General features: G+C 40.4%; 1 protein-coding gene across 1 annotated transcript in view; it reads left to right on the forward strand.

The window, feature by feature from the left end:
- The window catches only part of KLHL2 (kelch like family member 2), a 110,557-nt gene that overhangs the window by 56,700 nt on the left and 36,470 nt on the right, over positions 1–17,387 (forward strand). Inside the window, exon 5 of the mRNA XM_024218927.1 lies at positions 9,316–9,478. Coding sequence (XP_024074695.1) covers positions 9,316–9,478 — 163 coding nt within the window. The remainder of the gene's footprint in view (positions 1–9,315; positions 9,479–17,387) is intronic.

Consider the following 17,387-nt stretch of genomic DNA (forward strand, 5'->3'; position numbering starts at 1 on the left):
AAAATTTTCAATGGAAATTCCGCAACATGAAGAAGATTGAAGCCAAACTAAAGAGTGACATCTACTTCCTGAGAAATGCAAGATTCAAAACATCATCCCCAGAGGACTCACCACCTATAACACTCTGAACACTACGTAGAGCTCCATATATGCTGAACAGCTCTTCAGAAGGACAACTGAAGAACCATCTCCTGCACTTCATGTACTCCAGAAGGGACCACTTTTAATAAAAAAAAATCACCTCCAACTCCCACACACTGAAAAAAAAAATATCAGGAAACTTGGAGATTGTGCAGGAAATCCAGAACTATCAAAAAATCCTGACGACAGCCATCCAGCACAAAACCAAAAAGTGGAACCAGCTACAACACCACCACAACCAAGAGAACACTGCCTCTGGAAAAAAACAGGACCCACTGCATTGAATTTACACAACACCTCAACATCAACCTATCAAGACTACTCCTGACTGGAACAGCATTACCTGTGCTGTCCAAGTGACTGAACTTCTGCCCTACTACGGAACCTGATACCATTGTGACGGGTTGGATCACAGAAACCCCCTTGGGAGCTGCCACCCGATGTGCCAAGACTACCCCTGCTTCTGTTTTCCCTGCCAGTTCAGGACTCCAGCACCCCGTCTTGCTGAATTAGACACTCCAGTCCACTTCAACACAGACCCAGGGTCTGAATCACTTGTCCCAAAACTGCAAGTTTACCCAAAAACAGCTCACAGGAGTGTGCTTGTCTTTAGCACTCAGATGCCCAACTCCCAATGGGGTTTAAACCCAGATAAATCCGTTTTACCCTGCATAAAGCTTATGCAGGGCAAACTCATAAATTGTTCGCCCTCTATAACACTGATAGAGAGATATGCACAGTTGTTTGCTCCCCCAGGTATTAATACATACCCTGAGTAAATTACTAAATAAAAAGTGATTTTATTAAATACAGACAGTAGGATTTAAGTGGTTCAAAGTAGTAACAGACAGAACAAAGTAAGTCACAAGCAAAATAAAATAAAATGCGCAAATCTATGCCTAATCAAACTAAATACAGATAATCTCACCCTCAGAGATGCTTCAGTAAGTTTTTCTCAGACTGGACACCTTCCAGGCCTGGGCACAATTCTTTCCCCTGGTACAGCTTTTGTTCCAGCTTAGGTGTTATCTAGGGGATTCTCCATGATGGCTCCTCTCTCCCTCTGTTCTCTTCCACCCCTTTATATATCTTTTGCATAAGGCAGGAACTCTTTGTCCTTCTGGGTTTTCACCCCCCCCCTCACTAGAAAAGCACCAGGTTAAAGATGGATTCCAGTTCAGGTGACATGATCACATGTCACTGCAAGACTTCATTACTCACTTGCCAGCACACACATATACAGGAAGACTCACAGGTAAACAGCCATCTGCAGACAATGGGAGTCATCAAGATTCCAAACCATCATTAATGGCCCACACTTTACATAATTACAATAGGCCCTCAGAGTTACATTTTATATTTCTAGTTTTAGATACCAGAGTGGTACATTTATACAAATCAGATGATCATACTCAGTAGATTATGCACTTTGTAATGATACCTTACAAGAGACCTTTTGCACGAAGCATATCCCAGTTGCATTATATTCACTTATTGCCAAATTTTTATAAAACTATCCCAGTTACATTATATTCACTTATATTTTTATAAAACCATATAGACTGCACAACGTCACAACCATACTAACATGTGGAGAACTAGGATAATTATTTTGCCAACTCTGCCTCAAAGAATTATTTCACAAAGACACCACCACCCACAACCACTCTGTCTCCACCAACAGACATAAAAATAAAGAATCACCTGACTGGACACCCCTCAGCGGATGAAACCACACATTTGATCATTTAAACACTGGTGCAGGGGAAAAAAATCAACTGTGAAATCCTTAATAAACATTACATCCACCACAATATCTCCACCACTGAGAGGGAAGCTATGCAGTCCCTGAAATCCAGCCACCAAGTAGTGATCAAACCAGCACACTCAGGAGGTGCCATTGTAGTCCTCATTTGTGATGACTACACCAACAAAGCCAACTGACATCTCTGATACCACCTACTATAAAGAACTCAATAAAAGACCCCACTCCACAGTCCACAAAGGAGTTTAAGGATATCATCAAATCCTTCCCCAAACAGCCCCAAGAAAAACTCTACAACTTCATCCCTCACAAACCCACCACAGGGACCTTTTACATGATTCCCAAGATACACAAACAAGGGAACCAAGGCAGAACCATCATCTTTGGCCACAGTACTTTTACTGAAGGAGTATCACGACTCATAGAAACAATCTTCAAACCACTCACCACACACAGAACCAGTTTCCTCCAGAAACTCCAACTGTAACAACCTCCTTTAGAACAATACCCTTGCCATCATGGACATCATCTCTCTATACACCAACATCCCTCATTATGAGGCATTGCTGCCTGCTTCAAATATCTAAAAGACAATGGAAAACACTCAGAAATCCACCCCAAACACATCACCAAACTCATCCATTTCATTCTCTGCCATAGTAAAGAACTAAATTATCAGACACATAGATTAACAAGATTTGTTGGGGAAGAATCAATGCAGCTGTTGTAAAAGGAAATCCTGCCTCCCAATCTATTAGAATTCTGTGATGGGGTCAACAAACATGTGGACAAGGGTGATCCAGTAGATATAGTATACTTGGACTTTCAGAAAGCCTTTGACAAGGTTCCTAACTAAAGACTCTTAAGCAAAGTAAGCATCTATGGGATAAGGTGTAAGGTCCTCTCATGGATCAGTAACTGGTTGAAAGACAGGAAACAAAGGATAGGAATAAATGGTCAGTTTTCAGAATGAAGAGAGGTAAATAGAGGTGGTCCCCAAGGATCTGACCTGGGATCAGTGCTGTTCAAAATATTCATAAATGATCTTGAAAAAGGAGTAAACAATGGCAAAGTTTGCAGATGATACACAATTACTCAAGATAATTAAATCCAAAGTAGACTGTGAAGAGTTACAAAGGGATCTCACACAACTAGATGACTGGGCCACAAAATGGCAGATGAAATTCAATGTTGATAATGTAAAGTAATGTATATTGGAAAACTATACATACAAAATGATGGGGTCTAAATTAGCTGTTCCCACTCAAGAAAGAGATCTTGGAGTCATTGTGGATAGTTCTCTGAAAACATCTGCTCAATGTGCAGCAGCAATCAAAAAAGCTAACAATGTTAGGAACCATTAGGACAGACAAGACAGTAAATATCATAATGCCACTATATAAATCCATGATACACCCACATCTTGAATACTGTGTGCAGTTCTGGTCACCCCATCTCAAAAAGATATATTAGAATTGGGAAAGGTGCAGAGAAGGGCAAGAAAAACGATTAAAGGTATGGAACAGCTTCCATATGAAGAGAGATTTTAAAAATTGGGACATTTCAGTTTGGAAAAGAGATGACTAAGGGGGTGGAGGTAGGATAAAGGTCTATAAAATCATGAATGGTGTGGAGAAAGTGAATAAAGAAGTGTTATTTACTCCTTTACATGACACAAGAACCAGGAGTCATTCAATGAAATTAATAGGCAGCAGGTTTAAAACAAAAGGAGGTACTTCAAACAACACACACAGTCAACCTGTGGAGCTCATTGCCAGGAGATGTTATGAAGTCCAAAACTATAACTGGATTAAAAAAAGAATTAGGTAAATCATGGAGAATAGCCAAAATGGTTATTAGCCAAGATGATCAGGGATGCAACTCCATGCTCTGCGTGTCCCCTCTGACTGCCAGATGCTGGGATTGGATGACAGGATGGATTACTGAATAATTGCCCTGTTCTGTTCATTACCTCTGAAGCATCTGGCATTGGCCGCTGTTGGAAGACAGGATAATGGACCAGATGGACCGTTGGTCTGACCCAGTATGGCTGGTCTTAAACAACTTTACATTGAACAACAAACGTTTTGCCCAAACCACGGGAAAAGCCATATGCCAGTCTCTTCATGGGCCACCGCAAGGAAGAATTCCTGGAAACAACGCACTAGAAAACCAATGATATACCTTTGTATAGATAAATGGTATTTTCATCCTCTGGACAGGTGACCTAAACTCTTTCATAGGTTTCCACCATAACTTCAGCCACCACCACCCATCCCACAGACACTCTAGAACACTCCCACACCAGCATCAACTTCCTGGACACCATGATCAGGTTCAGCAATGGAACTCTACAGACATCTATATACAAGAGACCTCTGTAATATAATAATATATGGAGATATACCTATCTCATAGAACTGGAAGGGACCCTGAAAGGTCATTGAGTCCAGCCCCCTGCCTTCACTAGCAGGACCAAGTACTGATTTTTGCCCCAGATCCCTAAGTGGCCCCCTCAAGGATTGAGCTCACAACCCTGGGTTTAGCAGGCCAATGTACAAACCACTGAGCTATTTCCCCCCCTCCCCCCCGCATGTATAACCACACTTACCTCCACAGATCAAGTAATCACACCTGGCACACCAAGAAATTTGTTATCTACAATCAAGCTCTCCGATACCACGGAATATGCTCCAATGAGAAAGTCCTGGATACACACTTAAAACCAACTTCACTAAACAAGGACACTCCACCAGGGAAGCAGATCACATCCTGGAATGGCCCACCCAAATGCTCCAAGAGAACTTGTTTCTCTATGGGCGAGGGGGGGGGGAGCTCCACACTAGAACCCATACAGTGTATCAAAGAATGGGGAGGACCACATCCTGAAAGAAATGTCTCAACCCTTCTCCCCCCCACCCCCCCTTCTGGCCTTCAAACACCCCTCCCCTGCCTCACCTTGCTCATCATCAGAAGCAAGCTGCCACAGTCAAGGACACACCAACTCAAATGGGAGCAGACCCTGCCATAACAGATGTAAAATCTGTAGCTATATCTCCACTGCTAAGATGATTAATACCCGCCCCCCAACAACTAACCTTTTAAGATACATGAGTCCTACCCATGCCTGTCACAACATGTGGTTTACCTCATCCAGTGCACTAAATGCCTCAGTGACAACTGTGTGGGTGAAACTAGACAATCCCTATGCTCTCGAATGATCTCACACAGAGAAATGATGAAATAGGGTGTTTTTATCGCCTATGGGTGAACACTTTTCACAAAAGGATCACTCCATATGTAACCTCTCAGTCTTTATCTCAAAGGAAACCTGCATAACACCTTCAAAAGAGGAGGCTGGGAACTTAAATTCATTATACTGCTGGGCACTAAAATCCATTGACTTAACAGACACACTGATTTTATGGCTCATTACAATAATTTGTAATACACCTTGCTGCCTACTAAACCTCCTTCCTCCTTCAGAAAGGTTAATTGCCCACTTCACTTTAAGTGATCTCCTAGAACATGTGTGAATCCTTTATGCTCAAGTCTGTCCCACCTTGTATTTAGCTTGGACACTCTGGCTACCTTCTCCAGACTTGAGGAATAGCTCTGAGAAGCTCAACAGCTTGTCCCTTTCACTAATAGAAGTGGTCCAATAAAAGATGTTATCTGCCTCCCCTTGTCTCAATGATAAAACTTTTTTTTCCCCTGAGAGAGAAAGAGGGCAAGCTCAAGCGCATCATTTTTTTATTTTTATCATAGCACTGTAATTGTACCAAAATTGCAGTGGCTGTTAATACAGCTGGTAGGAAATCTTCCATCCCAATATATTTTGATGGAAAATGGAGTTTCTACACAATTTGAAATGTTCTGTGGGAAAATTTCAATTTGTCAATACAAACCAAAACAAAATACTTCATTTCAGGACCCGAACTAGAATATTTAGGTTTGTTGTTATTTGAAAAGTTTCATTTCAAGTCAATTGAACATTAAACTCTGTTTCCCTATTGTGATACATTGTCTCATAGGTATTGTAGTTTAGATTCCTGATGCCCCCATTCCTCTTTATGGGCTGGGCTTTCTGGCTGACCTATATTGAGCTTGAAGCAACACAATCTGTGACCAGAAGGGAGAGCATATTGCATCTTGCCAGTTGTAGGCAGACCCTCAAAGAAGAACAGGGGCATCAGGAATCCAAACGACAACTCCCGTGACGCAACATTGATGTTGAACTGACTCAAAATGAAATGTTTTGGGTCAAAGCAACAAATCAAACTGAAACACTTTAATTCAGGAATATCAATGTTTTTTTTCAATAAAAACAAACAAAACATTGATAAAACAAAACATTTTGCCATTTCTGAAATATCTTGGAACTTTTAATTTCCCTAAAGTTTTCTAATAGCCATTGATGGACCTATCCTCCATGAATTTATTTAGTTCTTTTACGAACCCTGTTATAGTCTTGGCCTTCAGAACATTCTCTGGCAAAGAGTTCCACAGGTTGACTGTGCGTTGTGTGAAGAAATGCTTCCTTTTGTTTGTTTTAAACCTGCTGCCTATTAATTTCATTTGGTAACCCCTAGTTCTTGTATTATGAGAAGGAGTAAAAAATACTTCCTTATTTAATTTCTCCACACCTGTCATGATTTTATAGACCCCAATCATATCCTCCCTTAGTCTCTTTTCCAAGCTGAAAACTCCCAATCTTATTAATCTCTCCTCATACGGAAGCTGTTCCATACCCCTAATCATTTTTGTTGCCCTTTTCTGAACTTTTTCCAATTCCAATATCCTTTATTTTTTTTTGAGATGGGTCAACCATCTTGAATACTAATGCATGTAGTATTCAAGATGTGGGCATACATGTATTTATATAGCGGCAATACGATATTTTCTGTCTAATTATCTATCACTTTCTTAATGATTCCCAGCATTCTGTTCACTTTTTTGAGTGCCACTGCACATTGAGTGGATGTTTTCAGAGAACTATCCACAATGACTCCAAGATCTTTTTCTTGAGTGCTAACAGCTAATTTAGACCTCATCATTTTATATGTATAGTTGAGATTGTTTTCCAATGTACATTACTTTGCATCAACATTGAGTTTCATGTGCCCTTTTTTTGCCCAGTCGCCCAGTTTTGTGAGATCCCTTTGTAGCTCTTTGCAGTCTGCTTTGGACTTAACTGTCTTGAGTAGTTTTGTATCATTTGCAAATTTGCCACCTCACTGTCTACCTCCTTTTCCAAGATTGGTCCAATAAAAGTCACCCACCTTATGTCTCTAATATCCTGGAACCAACACAGCTACAACAACACTGCATACATTCTCCAGAATCTGTTAAGATAATGAGGGAACAGTATGAACAGTGTGACTAGCACCTTCCTTACCTACAGGCTGAACAAGAATTCCACGGACTTATTCTCCCTCCACATGACTTACAATTGCAAGTCCACTCTAGATTTTAAAATCTTTCCAATTGTTGTTGTTGCTGCTGTTGCCTATAGACATGGTTTAGTAATCATTTCACATTTACTTATTTTAATGAGATTTTTATTTATACATAAAATTAAAAGTGCTTCATGAAGAAATGGTAGATGGCAGAAGAAAACTTCACTCAAAGGCACAATTCTAGGACAGAATAGTCTCATGTTCAGTTTTAAGATTGAAGAACAATGTGTGTGTAATGGCATTAAGTTATTTCTTCTCTGCTGTGCCGCTGAAAAGCATAAAATATTTCTCCTGTTGTCTTCAAGTAGTTCATTTTTTATTGCTAAACATTTTTTTTAAAGGATAGTGTTTTCAAGGCCCAAACTTAGAATTACCTGGCCCTATATGGTTTCACTCTAACAAACTTACACAAGCTCTGCTGAAAGATTGTCACTGAAAGAGTTTGATCTAGAAAGTTGTAATCTGGTATATGTAAGCTAACAATGCGCTTTTATTTATTACTGGAGTCTTCAATTATGATCTGGTGGGTTGCCACTTGTAATTGGAACAGTTTAGAGGGTAATAGCCTGTGTTGGTGAAAAGAAAGACACACACAAATATGGTACTAGACAGTGAGTCATAATTATTTACAATGCTAGCTATTGCAATTCAGCAGTGAACGATGGGTATGAAATTCTTTAGATTAACATACAAACAATAACAGTGGTCATCTGATCACTGGGACTTGGGAGAGTCAGAAATCTAAAGTACTAAGATACTTCAAGATGCTCAAAACCACAATGTACAGAATTTGTGGGGTAATTTGTACTATTGTGATAGTTGAGTAACAAATATAGTAAAACATGCATCATAAAAGAAATTCCTAAATTAAATAGAAGACAGTTTTGTGATCCAAAACTTAAACTCAGATCAGCGGAAAAGCCATCTGGGATCAGCTACTTATTGTAAATTGTAAATTAAATTAATGGAGATATCCCATCTCCTAGAACTGGAAGGGACCTTGAAAGGTCATTGAGTCCAGCCCCCTGCTTTCACTAGCAGGACCAAGTACTGATTTTGCCCCAGATCCCTAAGTGGCCCCCTCAAGGATTGAACTCACAACCCTGGGTTTAGCAGGCCAATACTCAAACCACTGAGCTACCCCCCCCTCATATTGTTGGGGAACAACTGATCAAGAATATGAGGAGAGAAATAGGGAGATTTGGGACTAATGGCCATGTCTTGTATGACTTGAGTATAGTAAAGAGGTTTTTTTAACATCATATATGTGCAGTGGCGTTAGATTTTTAGGAAAACAAAGATGGGGAAATTCATGAGTGACATTCAGTGACAGAATTAATATCCACCACTGTAGAAGGAAGACTGGCAAGCCTAAAATACCATAAATAAGGCATATTTGACTGTAATTCCTCTGAAGGAGAACAAAAATAATTACTTGGGAGTGGGGAGAACTTTCTGATGAAGAAAGACTAGAGTTTAATATATGTAATGTGGCTAAATGATGACTAAGAAGAGGCATAAGTCTACAAATATTTCAATGGGTATAATACCCCATGGGGAAAGTAGTGTCTAGGTTAGTGAAAAGGGTTAGGAATATAACTAGGAGTAATAGGATGAGTAAGAGGGGAAAAAAACCCATAAACTGAATGTTATGAAGAGTTTACTTACACCGTGATTAGTATGTGGAATGATTTCCAAAGGGAAGTGGCAAAAGCCCCACTGCTTGTGACCCTTAAAACTAAACTTCACACTAATAAATGTATGTTTGCAAGGAGGTGAATCGGAATGATCTAGTAGGTTTTTCTAGCTCTAACTCTTGTAGTTCTGATACTTTTCCATTCTCCATTGTTGTGTCAAATTTTTATATTTTTCTGCTTTGTCTTATAGATGTTGTCATAATACTATAGCATAAAATCAGATGGAATATTAACTAGTTTTTGCTTCTTACAGGTACTTCTCCCAGCAGCTGGTCTGTTACAGTTGCAGGATGTGAAGAGGACTTGCTGTGAGTTTTTAGAATCCCAGCTTCATCCTATCAACTGCTTAGGGATTCGTGCTTTTGCTGACATGCATGCATGCACAGATCTATTGAACAAGGCCAACACATATGCAGGCAAGTCTAACATGGTACAGAAAATAACCTGCTCTATTATGGGGGGGGGGGTTGTTTGTTTTTTTTAGGAAGGTGCTTTTTCTAGTATGCCCCCTAACAAAAGGGAATTTATCCAAGATGCTGGGATAGGTACTTTTTCTGAAAAAGTATAGTGGGATCTATAACATCTATCACAGGAAGAAAAAGTCTTCTGGCCAAAACATTGGTTATGTGGGCACAAGGGGAAGTGCATCTTCATGTTCTGTAATTGTCAGGACCAGAACCATGAAACGTGTGACCCAGCAAGAGATTCGCTTAGCTTGTAATCCTTGTAGTTCAGGGTTATCTTGTGCACTGGATTGATAAATTGGAGGGGACATTTTTGGGCTCATCCAAGTCCCTAGTTAACTGAGCCAGTTTTGGGGCACTATGAAGAAGAATATCATCTTTCATTTTTAAAAAAACTAAGCTTTTAGGTCTCTTCCTTGTGGAGACAATCTTGACAGCATAATCAGTGTAAACCAATGTAAGTCAATTGCTAAAGCTAAAAGGAAAAAATATATGGGAACTATTTCGGCAAGAGGAGGCTTGGCGGGACCTAAAGGGTCCTCTTCACCAAACATACACTGTATATGTAAAATGAGTCAAAGGTGAAAATGAGTTTGGGGTGTTTCCCAAAGAATGATCTTACTGTCTCTCCCTAGAATTATTAGCCAGGTGTGGTTCAGAGTGGTGTGGGGGAAAAAAAGGGACAAGAATCTATTATGTTCAGGGATGGGCACAGCAAAACTTTCTGCTGGCCTTCTCTGAAATTAACATTAAGGCGAATGCTGCTCACTTGAGTAGCTGCCTCATTGCAGATGTGCTTGCTACTGCTGTGATCGCATCAGCTGTACAAGTGGAACTTTCTTTTTACAACTGCCACTAAAATTGCTATAAGCACACTGGGGACATGTTTCGTAATTCCTGTACCCTGCTGGCTGCTCCAATTGCATGTAAGGATAAGAACACAAGAATGGCCTTACTGGGTCAGACCAAAGGTCCATCCAGCCCACTATCCTGTCTGCCGACAGTGGCCAATGCCTGGTGCCCCAGAGGGAGTGAACCTAACAGGTAATGATCAAGTGATCTCTTTCCTGCCATCCATCTCCACCCTCTGACAAACAGAGGCTAGGGACACCATTCCTTATCCATCCTGGCTAATAGCCATTAATGGACTTAACCTCCATTAATTTATCTTTTAAACCCTGTTATAGTCCTAGCCTTCACAACCTCCTCAGGCAAGGAGTTCCACAGGTTGACTGTGCGCTGTGTGAAGAAGAACTTCCTTTTCTTTGTTTTAAACCTGCTGCCCACTAATTTCATTTGGTGCTCCCTAGTTCTTATATTATGGGAATGAGTAAATAACTTTTCCTTATTCACTTTCTCCACACCACTCATGATTTTATACCTCTATCATATCCCCCCTTAGTCTCCTCTTTTCCAAGCTGAAAAGTCCTAGCCTCTTTAATCTCTCCTCATATGGGACCCATTCCAAACCCCTAATCATTTTAGTTGCCCTTCTCTGAACCTTTTCTAATGCCAGTATATCTTTTGAGATGAGGAGACCACATCCGTATGCAGTATTCAAGATGTGGGTGCACCATGGATTTATATAAGGGCAATAAGATATTCTCCGTCTTATTCTCTATTCCTTTTTTAATGATTCCTAACATCCTGTTTGCTTTTTTGACTGCTGCTGCACACTGCGTGGACATCTTCAGAGAACTATCCACGGTGACGCCAAGATCTCTTTCCTGATTAGTTGTAGCTAAATTAGCCCCCATGATATTGTATATATAGTTGGGGTTATTTTTTCCAATGTGCATTACTTTACATTTATCCACATTACATGTCATTTGTCATTTTGTTGCCCTATCACTTAATTTTGTGAGATCTTTTTGAAGTTCTTCACAGTCTGCTTTGGTCTTAACTATCTTGAGCAGTTTAGTATCATCTGCAAACTTTACCACCTCACTGTTTACCCGTCTCTCCAGATCATTTATGAATAAGTTGAATAGGATTGGTCATAGGATGATGAGGTGAGGCAGAGAATACACTGAATGGGTGTCCTACTATCTGCTTCTCTTCCCAAAATCTTGCCTGTCCAGCCCAAAGTTTGAAATGCTACTAGAAGAGTGCCTGGAGCGCCACTCTCCCACCTCAACACAAGATGGAAAGGGGCCACATTTCCTAATTGATCATATAACTTACTACTACAAGAGGCCAGCTATCTGCCCAAGCAAACACCCCAAGAACTGCTATCAGGAGGAACATCTGCCGGGTAGGGGTGCTTCTCTGAGGTGCTGGGAAGGTTAGAACTCTCAGCTTTCCCTATTTTTTCCTCTTACTAAGTTTGTGTTGATCCTAATATAATATGATAAATAGTTTTGATATTCTAAAATGAGGTTCTCATGCTTCTGAAATTTGAAACCATTGTCCCCCTATTTATGAATATACTCCATAATTTTTCTGCTGTAGATTAAGTCTACCAGGGTTAATAAAGCTAAGATACAGGTAGTTCCAGAATCCATCACCAGATCAGCAATTGGCAGTCTAATGATTTTGTCTAATTCATGTACTTGTTGCTCTAAGGAGGGTACTTCTTTTTACTTCATTACGTGTTTTCCTGACATTATGGAATTGAGAATTTCTCAGAATTGCAAACTGTAGAATAATAATAAGATGCCCTAAAAGTACTCTGAAGTTATTGTAGAATCATAGAAATGTAGGGCTGGAAGGGACATTAATAAGGCATCAAGTCCAGCCCCCTGTGCTGAGGCATAAACCTATACCATCCCTGACAGGTGTTTGTCTAATCTGTTCTTAAAAACCTCAGTTGATGGTGTCATTGGGTGCTCTACTCACCATTGGGTGGTGCCCCCTTTGGCTGATTCTAAGGATTAGTTCCACTTGGTTCAGCACACCCTTTCTTCTCTTTCATCATTGCAGCTCTCCACCTGTTCATGGAGTTACGTTACAGCTGCTTTGTGACTCAGCCCTCTGGCCAGGTCACATGGTGATTTCTCCTTCCAGAGGACTCAAGCAGGATCAGGCAGTCCTCCGCCCGTTGCCCTGGCTATGTCACTCCTACAGTGACTCACGTAGTTTTCCCTTTCAGTGCCCCAAGCAATACCAATTTGCTTTGGTTGGTAGGGGAACCCAGGGGCACCCTGTGCTCCGGGTTCCAGTCCATGATCCTAGAGAAAGCAGTTATATTCTGGGTCTTCACCGATCCTATTGCTCGCTGCCCTGGACTACTTCCTACCATACTTCTTTAAGCTTCTCATTCACCAGCCTTCCTAGTCAGATCCCTCTCTTAGCCCTACTAGATAAACCCTTCCTTGTGGATTCCTGTCCCTTTTCTCAGGGGTGCTTATGCCCCCTTCCTTTTCCTTTATCTCAAGAAGAGAGACTGCAGTTTCATCCCTGCCATCTCACTACACTGTTGGCAGTCTCCTGGCTTTATAGAAGCCCTGCCTGTTCCTTCACAGGCAAGGTTCTTCCACACAGCCTAAATCTACTCTGTTTGCAGCTTAATTGGTTGATTGGGCGTGCCTGGTCTAATTCAGTTCTTTCAGGGCCAGAGTGGGGAGAACGGATTCTACAACCTCCATTGCAAGCCTATTCCAGAGCTTAACTACCCATATTGTTTTTTCCTAATGTTTAACCTGAATCTTCCTTGCTGCAGATTAAGCCCATTGTTACTTGTCCTGTCAGTGGACATGCAGAACGATTGATCACAGTCTTCTTTATAATGGCCCTTAGCATATTTGAAGACTGTTATCAAGTCCCTCCTCAATCTAGTTTTCTCAAGACTAAATATGGCCAGTTCTTTATAACTTTCTTCATAGATCAGGTTTTCTAAACCTCGTGTCATTTTTGTTGCTCTCCTCTGGATTCTCTCCAGTTTGTCCGCATCTTTCTAAAGTGTGATGCTCAGAGCTTGACACAGTAATGCAGCTGAGGCCTCACCAGTGCCAAGTAGAGCGGGATAATTATTCCCCATGTCTTACATACAGCACTCCTGTTAATATACTCCAGACTATTTAAATTTTTGCAACTGCATGACATTGTTGAGTCGTATTCAATTTGTGATCCAAAATAATCCCTAGATCCTCTTCAGCATTTGTGAAAAGCGATACAATTTGGACTGATGGACGGCTGTATCCCCTCAGTTCTCCAACATGGGGTGCCCTTTACACTGCTTTCCTATGAGAGCAACTACTCCTGGTCTGCCCACACACAGCTTCCAGCATGTAAATCACGCCCAGCTATACTGTGTGAGTGCTATAGCTAGACATCCATGAATTACACTGCAGGGCAATACCGGCAAACACCCAGTCCCAGACTTTCCCCCAGAAATGTGCGCCTTGTACTACCCAGCCACTCCTGGACAATATAAGCTCATTAAAGTCTGTCATTTTATTAATAGAAAATTAAATGCACAAATCCTGTGATCCCAAATGAAGTTTTCCAAACACACACTGGTTTAGATCAAACAAGTTTATTAACTACAGAAAGATAGATTTTAAGTGATTTCAAGTAATAAGGCATAAGAGTCAGAATTGTTTACAAGACAATAAAAGGTAAAATGCAATTAATGTCTAACTTAACAAGCTAAATGAATTCAGAGCAAAAGGTCTCTCACCACATATTCTAGCAGTCTTACTTTCATTGATATACGGCAACCATTGACATACCACAACCACTCAAAGAAGACAGCAGCCAAAATTACCACTTGGAACAACTTGCTCAGAAAACTGGCCAGCTCAGCCTGGGGTGCAAGTGCCCAGATGCTTAGAACATTAGCCCTTGCCCTCAGTTCTCTTTTTATGATGGACTAACTGTGGAAGTCAAAGTCTTAGAATTTAGAATAAAATGAAGAACAAGTGCATTTAAACACTTTTGAAATACAAAAACAATTTACAGAGCTATTTTGCCATCCTGAAAGACACTGCCTATTCTTCCACCCTTACAGAAATTGCAGTCTTCGTGGTTGCAATGACACTAATATCGCACAGCGGCTTTACTGTAGTGGGAAATATCAAGCTCCTTATCATATTTCTTGTTTAACAGTTATCATGGTTTATAACGTATTACAACTATAGACACTAAGGTTAAGTGTCTTTTCACGCCCTGATCTAATGCAGAGGAGATATGAGGTTGAAAAGTAGAATTGTTTTAGAAGTTTTCAATATTAACAATGAGACTAAAATTGAGTGGCACCCCCAGGAAATTGCTTTATTCACACAATGACATATATGGTGAAGCCTCTTTTAAAATAGCTGACCTAGGTATAAATCACTTAGAGTTGTCTGTTGCACCAAAATTTTCTCTCCAGTAAAGAAATCTGACCATTAGTTGGTCACAGCCATGCTGGAGATCCAGAATATATTCCTACTCAGACTCTCATAACCATCACTGGGCTAGGGAGTAAATTCTGTGGAAACAACTCGTCACTCTTTTATGAAGTAAATACTTCAACAGCCCTAGTAGCTAATCAAAGACTGTAGCTGATGGGAGCTTTCAATAGATGGTCTCCTGAAGCTAGGTGGCACTTTCAGTGGAGATCAAGGAGTGAATGGCTATTCAGACTGAATGATTTTCTCACCTAGAGAATGGCCATTCCAGGTTAGGGATTAAGTGGATTGGAAGGACAATGTGAGAAGCTTGTATTGTTGCAGCATGTTCTATACTGTCTTGTACCAGTTCTCTAGGTCAAAACACTTCAGATTCCTGTGCTCCCAATCTGTCATTTTTCGTGATCACTGAATGGAATTGAAAACGTGTATTTCTCAGTAGAGTATTCTTGTGTAAAATCTGGTACACTTCACTTAAAGGATGCCTTTTAGCAAAAACATTTTTCTAATTCTATTTTGAGCAGTAATTTCTGTTGCTATGCTTCTTTTATCCTTGTTGCTATGATTTCGTAGATGTGTTCCAGAATGCAGTTATTTAAACATAAAAAAGTCAAGTAAATTACATTATTGCTTAACTAGTGTATGGCCATCAGCTAGGCTATCACCTAAACCTTTTTGTACCTTTATGGTAATGGCATTAATATCTTTATGGTAATAGCCTAACATTCAGATAATTATTTTAAAGACTAACTTTCACCAGTTTTTGTACTCTTCATCTGCTGTGACTGATATTAAGAACTGAAGATACTGCTTAATCTTCAAATCTAGGATTTTTAAAAAAGGGTCTTCTATCAAAATGAAAAAAGGCAGAGGTATCAAAGCTGTGGTATTACCCATGATATTGGCAACATCTTCATTTTAGAAGAGGTGAGTCCAATGGGTGCAAGGAGTCCATTGATACTCCATATGATTGCTAAAGAGCAGTGTGGTTCAATTGATTTAATTCATGATCTATACCAGGAATCGGCAAACATTGTCATGTGGTCCATCAGGGAAATCTGCTGGCGGGCCGGGATGGTTTGTTACCTGCAGCGTCCGCAGGTTTGGCCGATTGCAGCTCCCACTGGCCGTGGTTCGCCGTTCCAGGTCAATGGGGGCTGGGGGAAGCGGCGTAGGCCGAGGGATGTATGAGATATAGGAAAGGATAATGTATCCTTTTTTTGTATTTTCTGTGCAGCACGCCTCTCACCCACACATGCACGCTCTGTCAGCAACACTCGTGTAGATCTTTTTTCCTACATGCTTTGAGCAGTTAAATATTTTAAACATTGATATTAACTATAATCATTGACATCTGAGTTAGCACCTATTGACATTAATAATTCAGCCCTCTGAGCAATTGTTTCATGTTCTCTGCAAATACAGTGAGACACCGCAATATCAGCTATAGTCATTTCACATTTTGAAGGTTTTCTTTATACATATAACAGCTAGAGACTTCATTTTAAATGACAGTTGAGGCTCTGGGGAATAATTGAGATTGGCCCTTGTCCACCTGATCTATTCTTTGGATCCCCAGCACAGAGTACACCCTGTAGTTTGAGAAGTATTAACATAGCATTCTCTTAAACTCTTAATGCAAATATATATAAAACAAACTGTTATTAGTAAGAGGTTATGCTTCTGGAAGAACTGAAGTATGTTCTAGCATGTGAGGAGTCCTCTTCTGAAAAGTTTGCTGGGACGTGAGGTGGGGCTGGAGTGAGGGGAAGACCCTTTGTGTGAAGTCTCCTGAAGATCTACAAAATCTTAAATAAGCTCGATGCCTTCAATTTCTGAAATATATTTTTAAGACGCAACTACAGAATCATATAAAATAGCCATAAATGGTTGAAATCTATTAATGGTAGAACATGTATCTATGCTGTCCTGAACAGCAGATCACAGACAGAGACAAATTTAGGGGACAGATAGTAATTTTCATAAACTAAGCAGCAGATGGGCTATGCTAGCCTCCAAACCGCTCTTCCCACAGAGATTCTGCAAATCAGTTTTCATCCAAGAGAACTTCAGTAGATCTGTACTAAATTAAATACTCATACAGAGTAGTTAGTCAAATCATAAGCAAAAAAATTCAAGTACCACAAAATCAAGAAGGTCTAACATTATGTTTACAATGAATGCATTATTAATACTTGATTGATTCATGCATACAAATATTTGATGCATAATCTGTTTCTCGTGTAGATTTCACACACACAGTTTCTCATGGGAAGTGAGATTGCTGATGTCCATATTCCTAAGGACAGCAGGTCAGACATTACTACCTGTAGCTTCTGACTGGTACAGGAACAGGCAGGGCCGGCTCCAGACACCAGCCTGGGAAGCAGGTGCTTGGGGCAGCTGCTCCGGAGAGGGGTGGCATGTCCAGCTATTCGGCGGACGGTCCCTCACTCCTGCTCAGAGTGAAGGACCTCCCACCGAATTGCCGCCGCAGATCACGATCGCCGCTTTTTTTTTTTTTTTTT

The sequence above is a fragment of the Terrapene carolina genome, unplaced genomic scaffold (assembly GCF_002925995.2).
Source record: "Terrapene carolina triunguis isolate 2854851 unplaced genomic scaffold, T_m_triunguis-2.0 Scaffold66, whole genome shotgun sequence".
In the NCBI taxonomy this organism is placed as follows: Eukaryota; Metazoa; Chordata; order Testudines; family Emydidae; genus Terrapene; species Terrapene triunguis.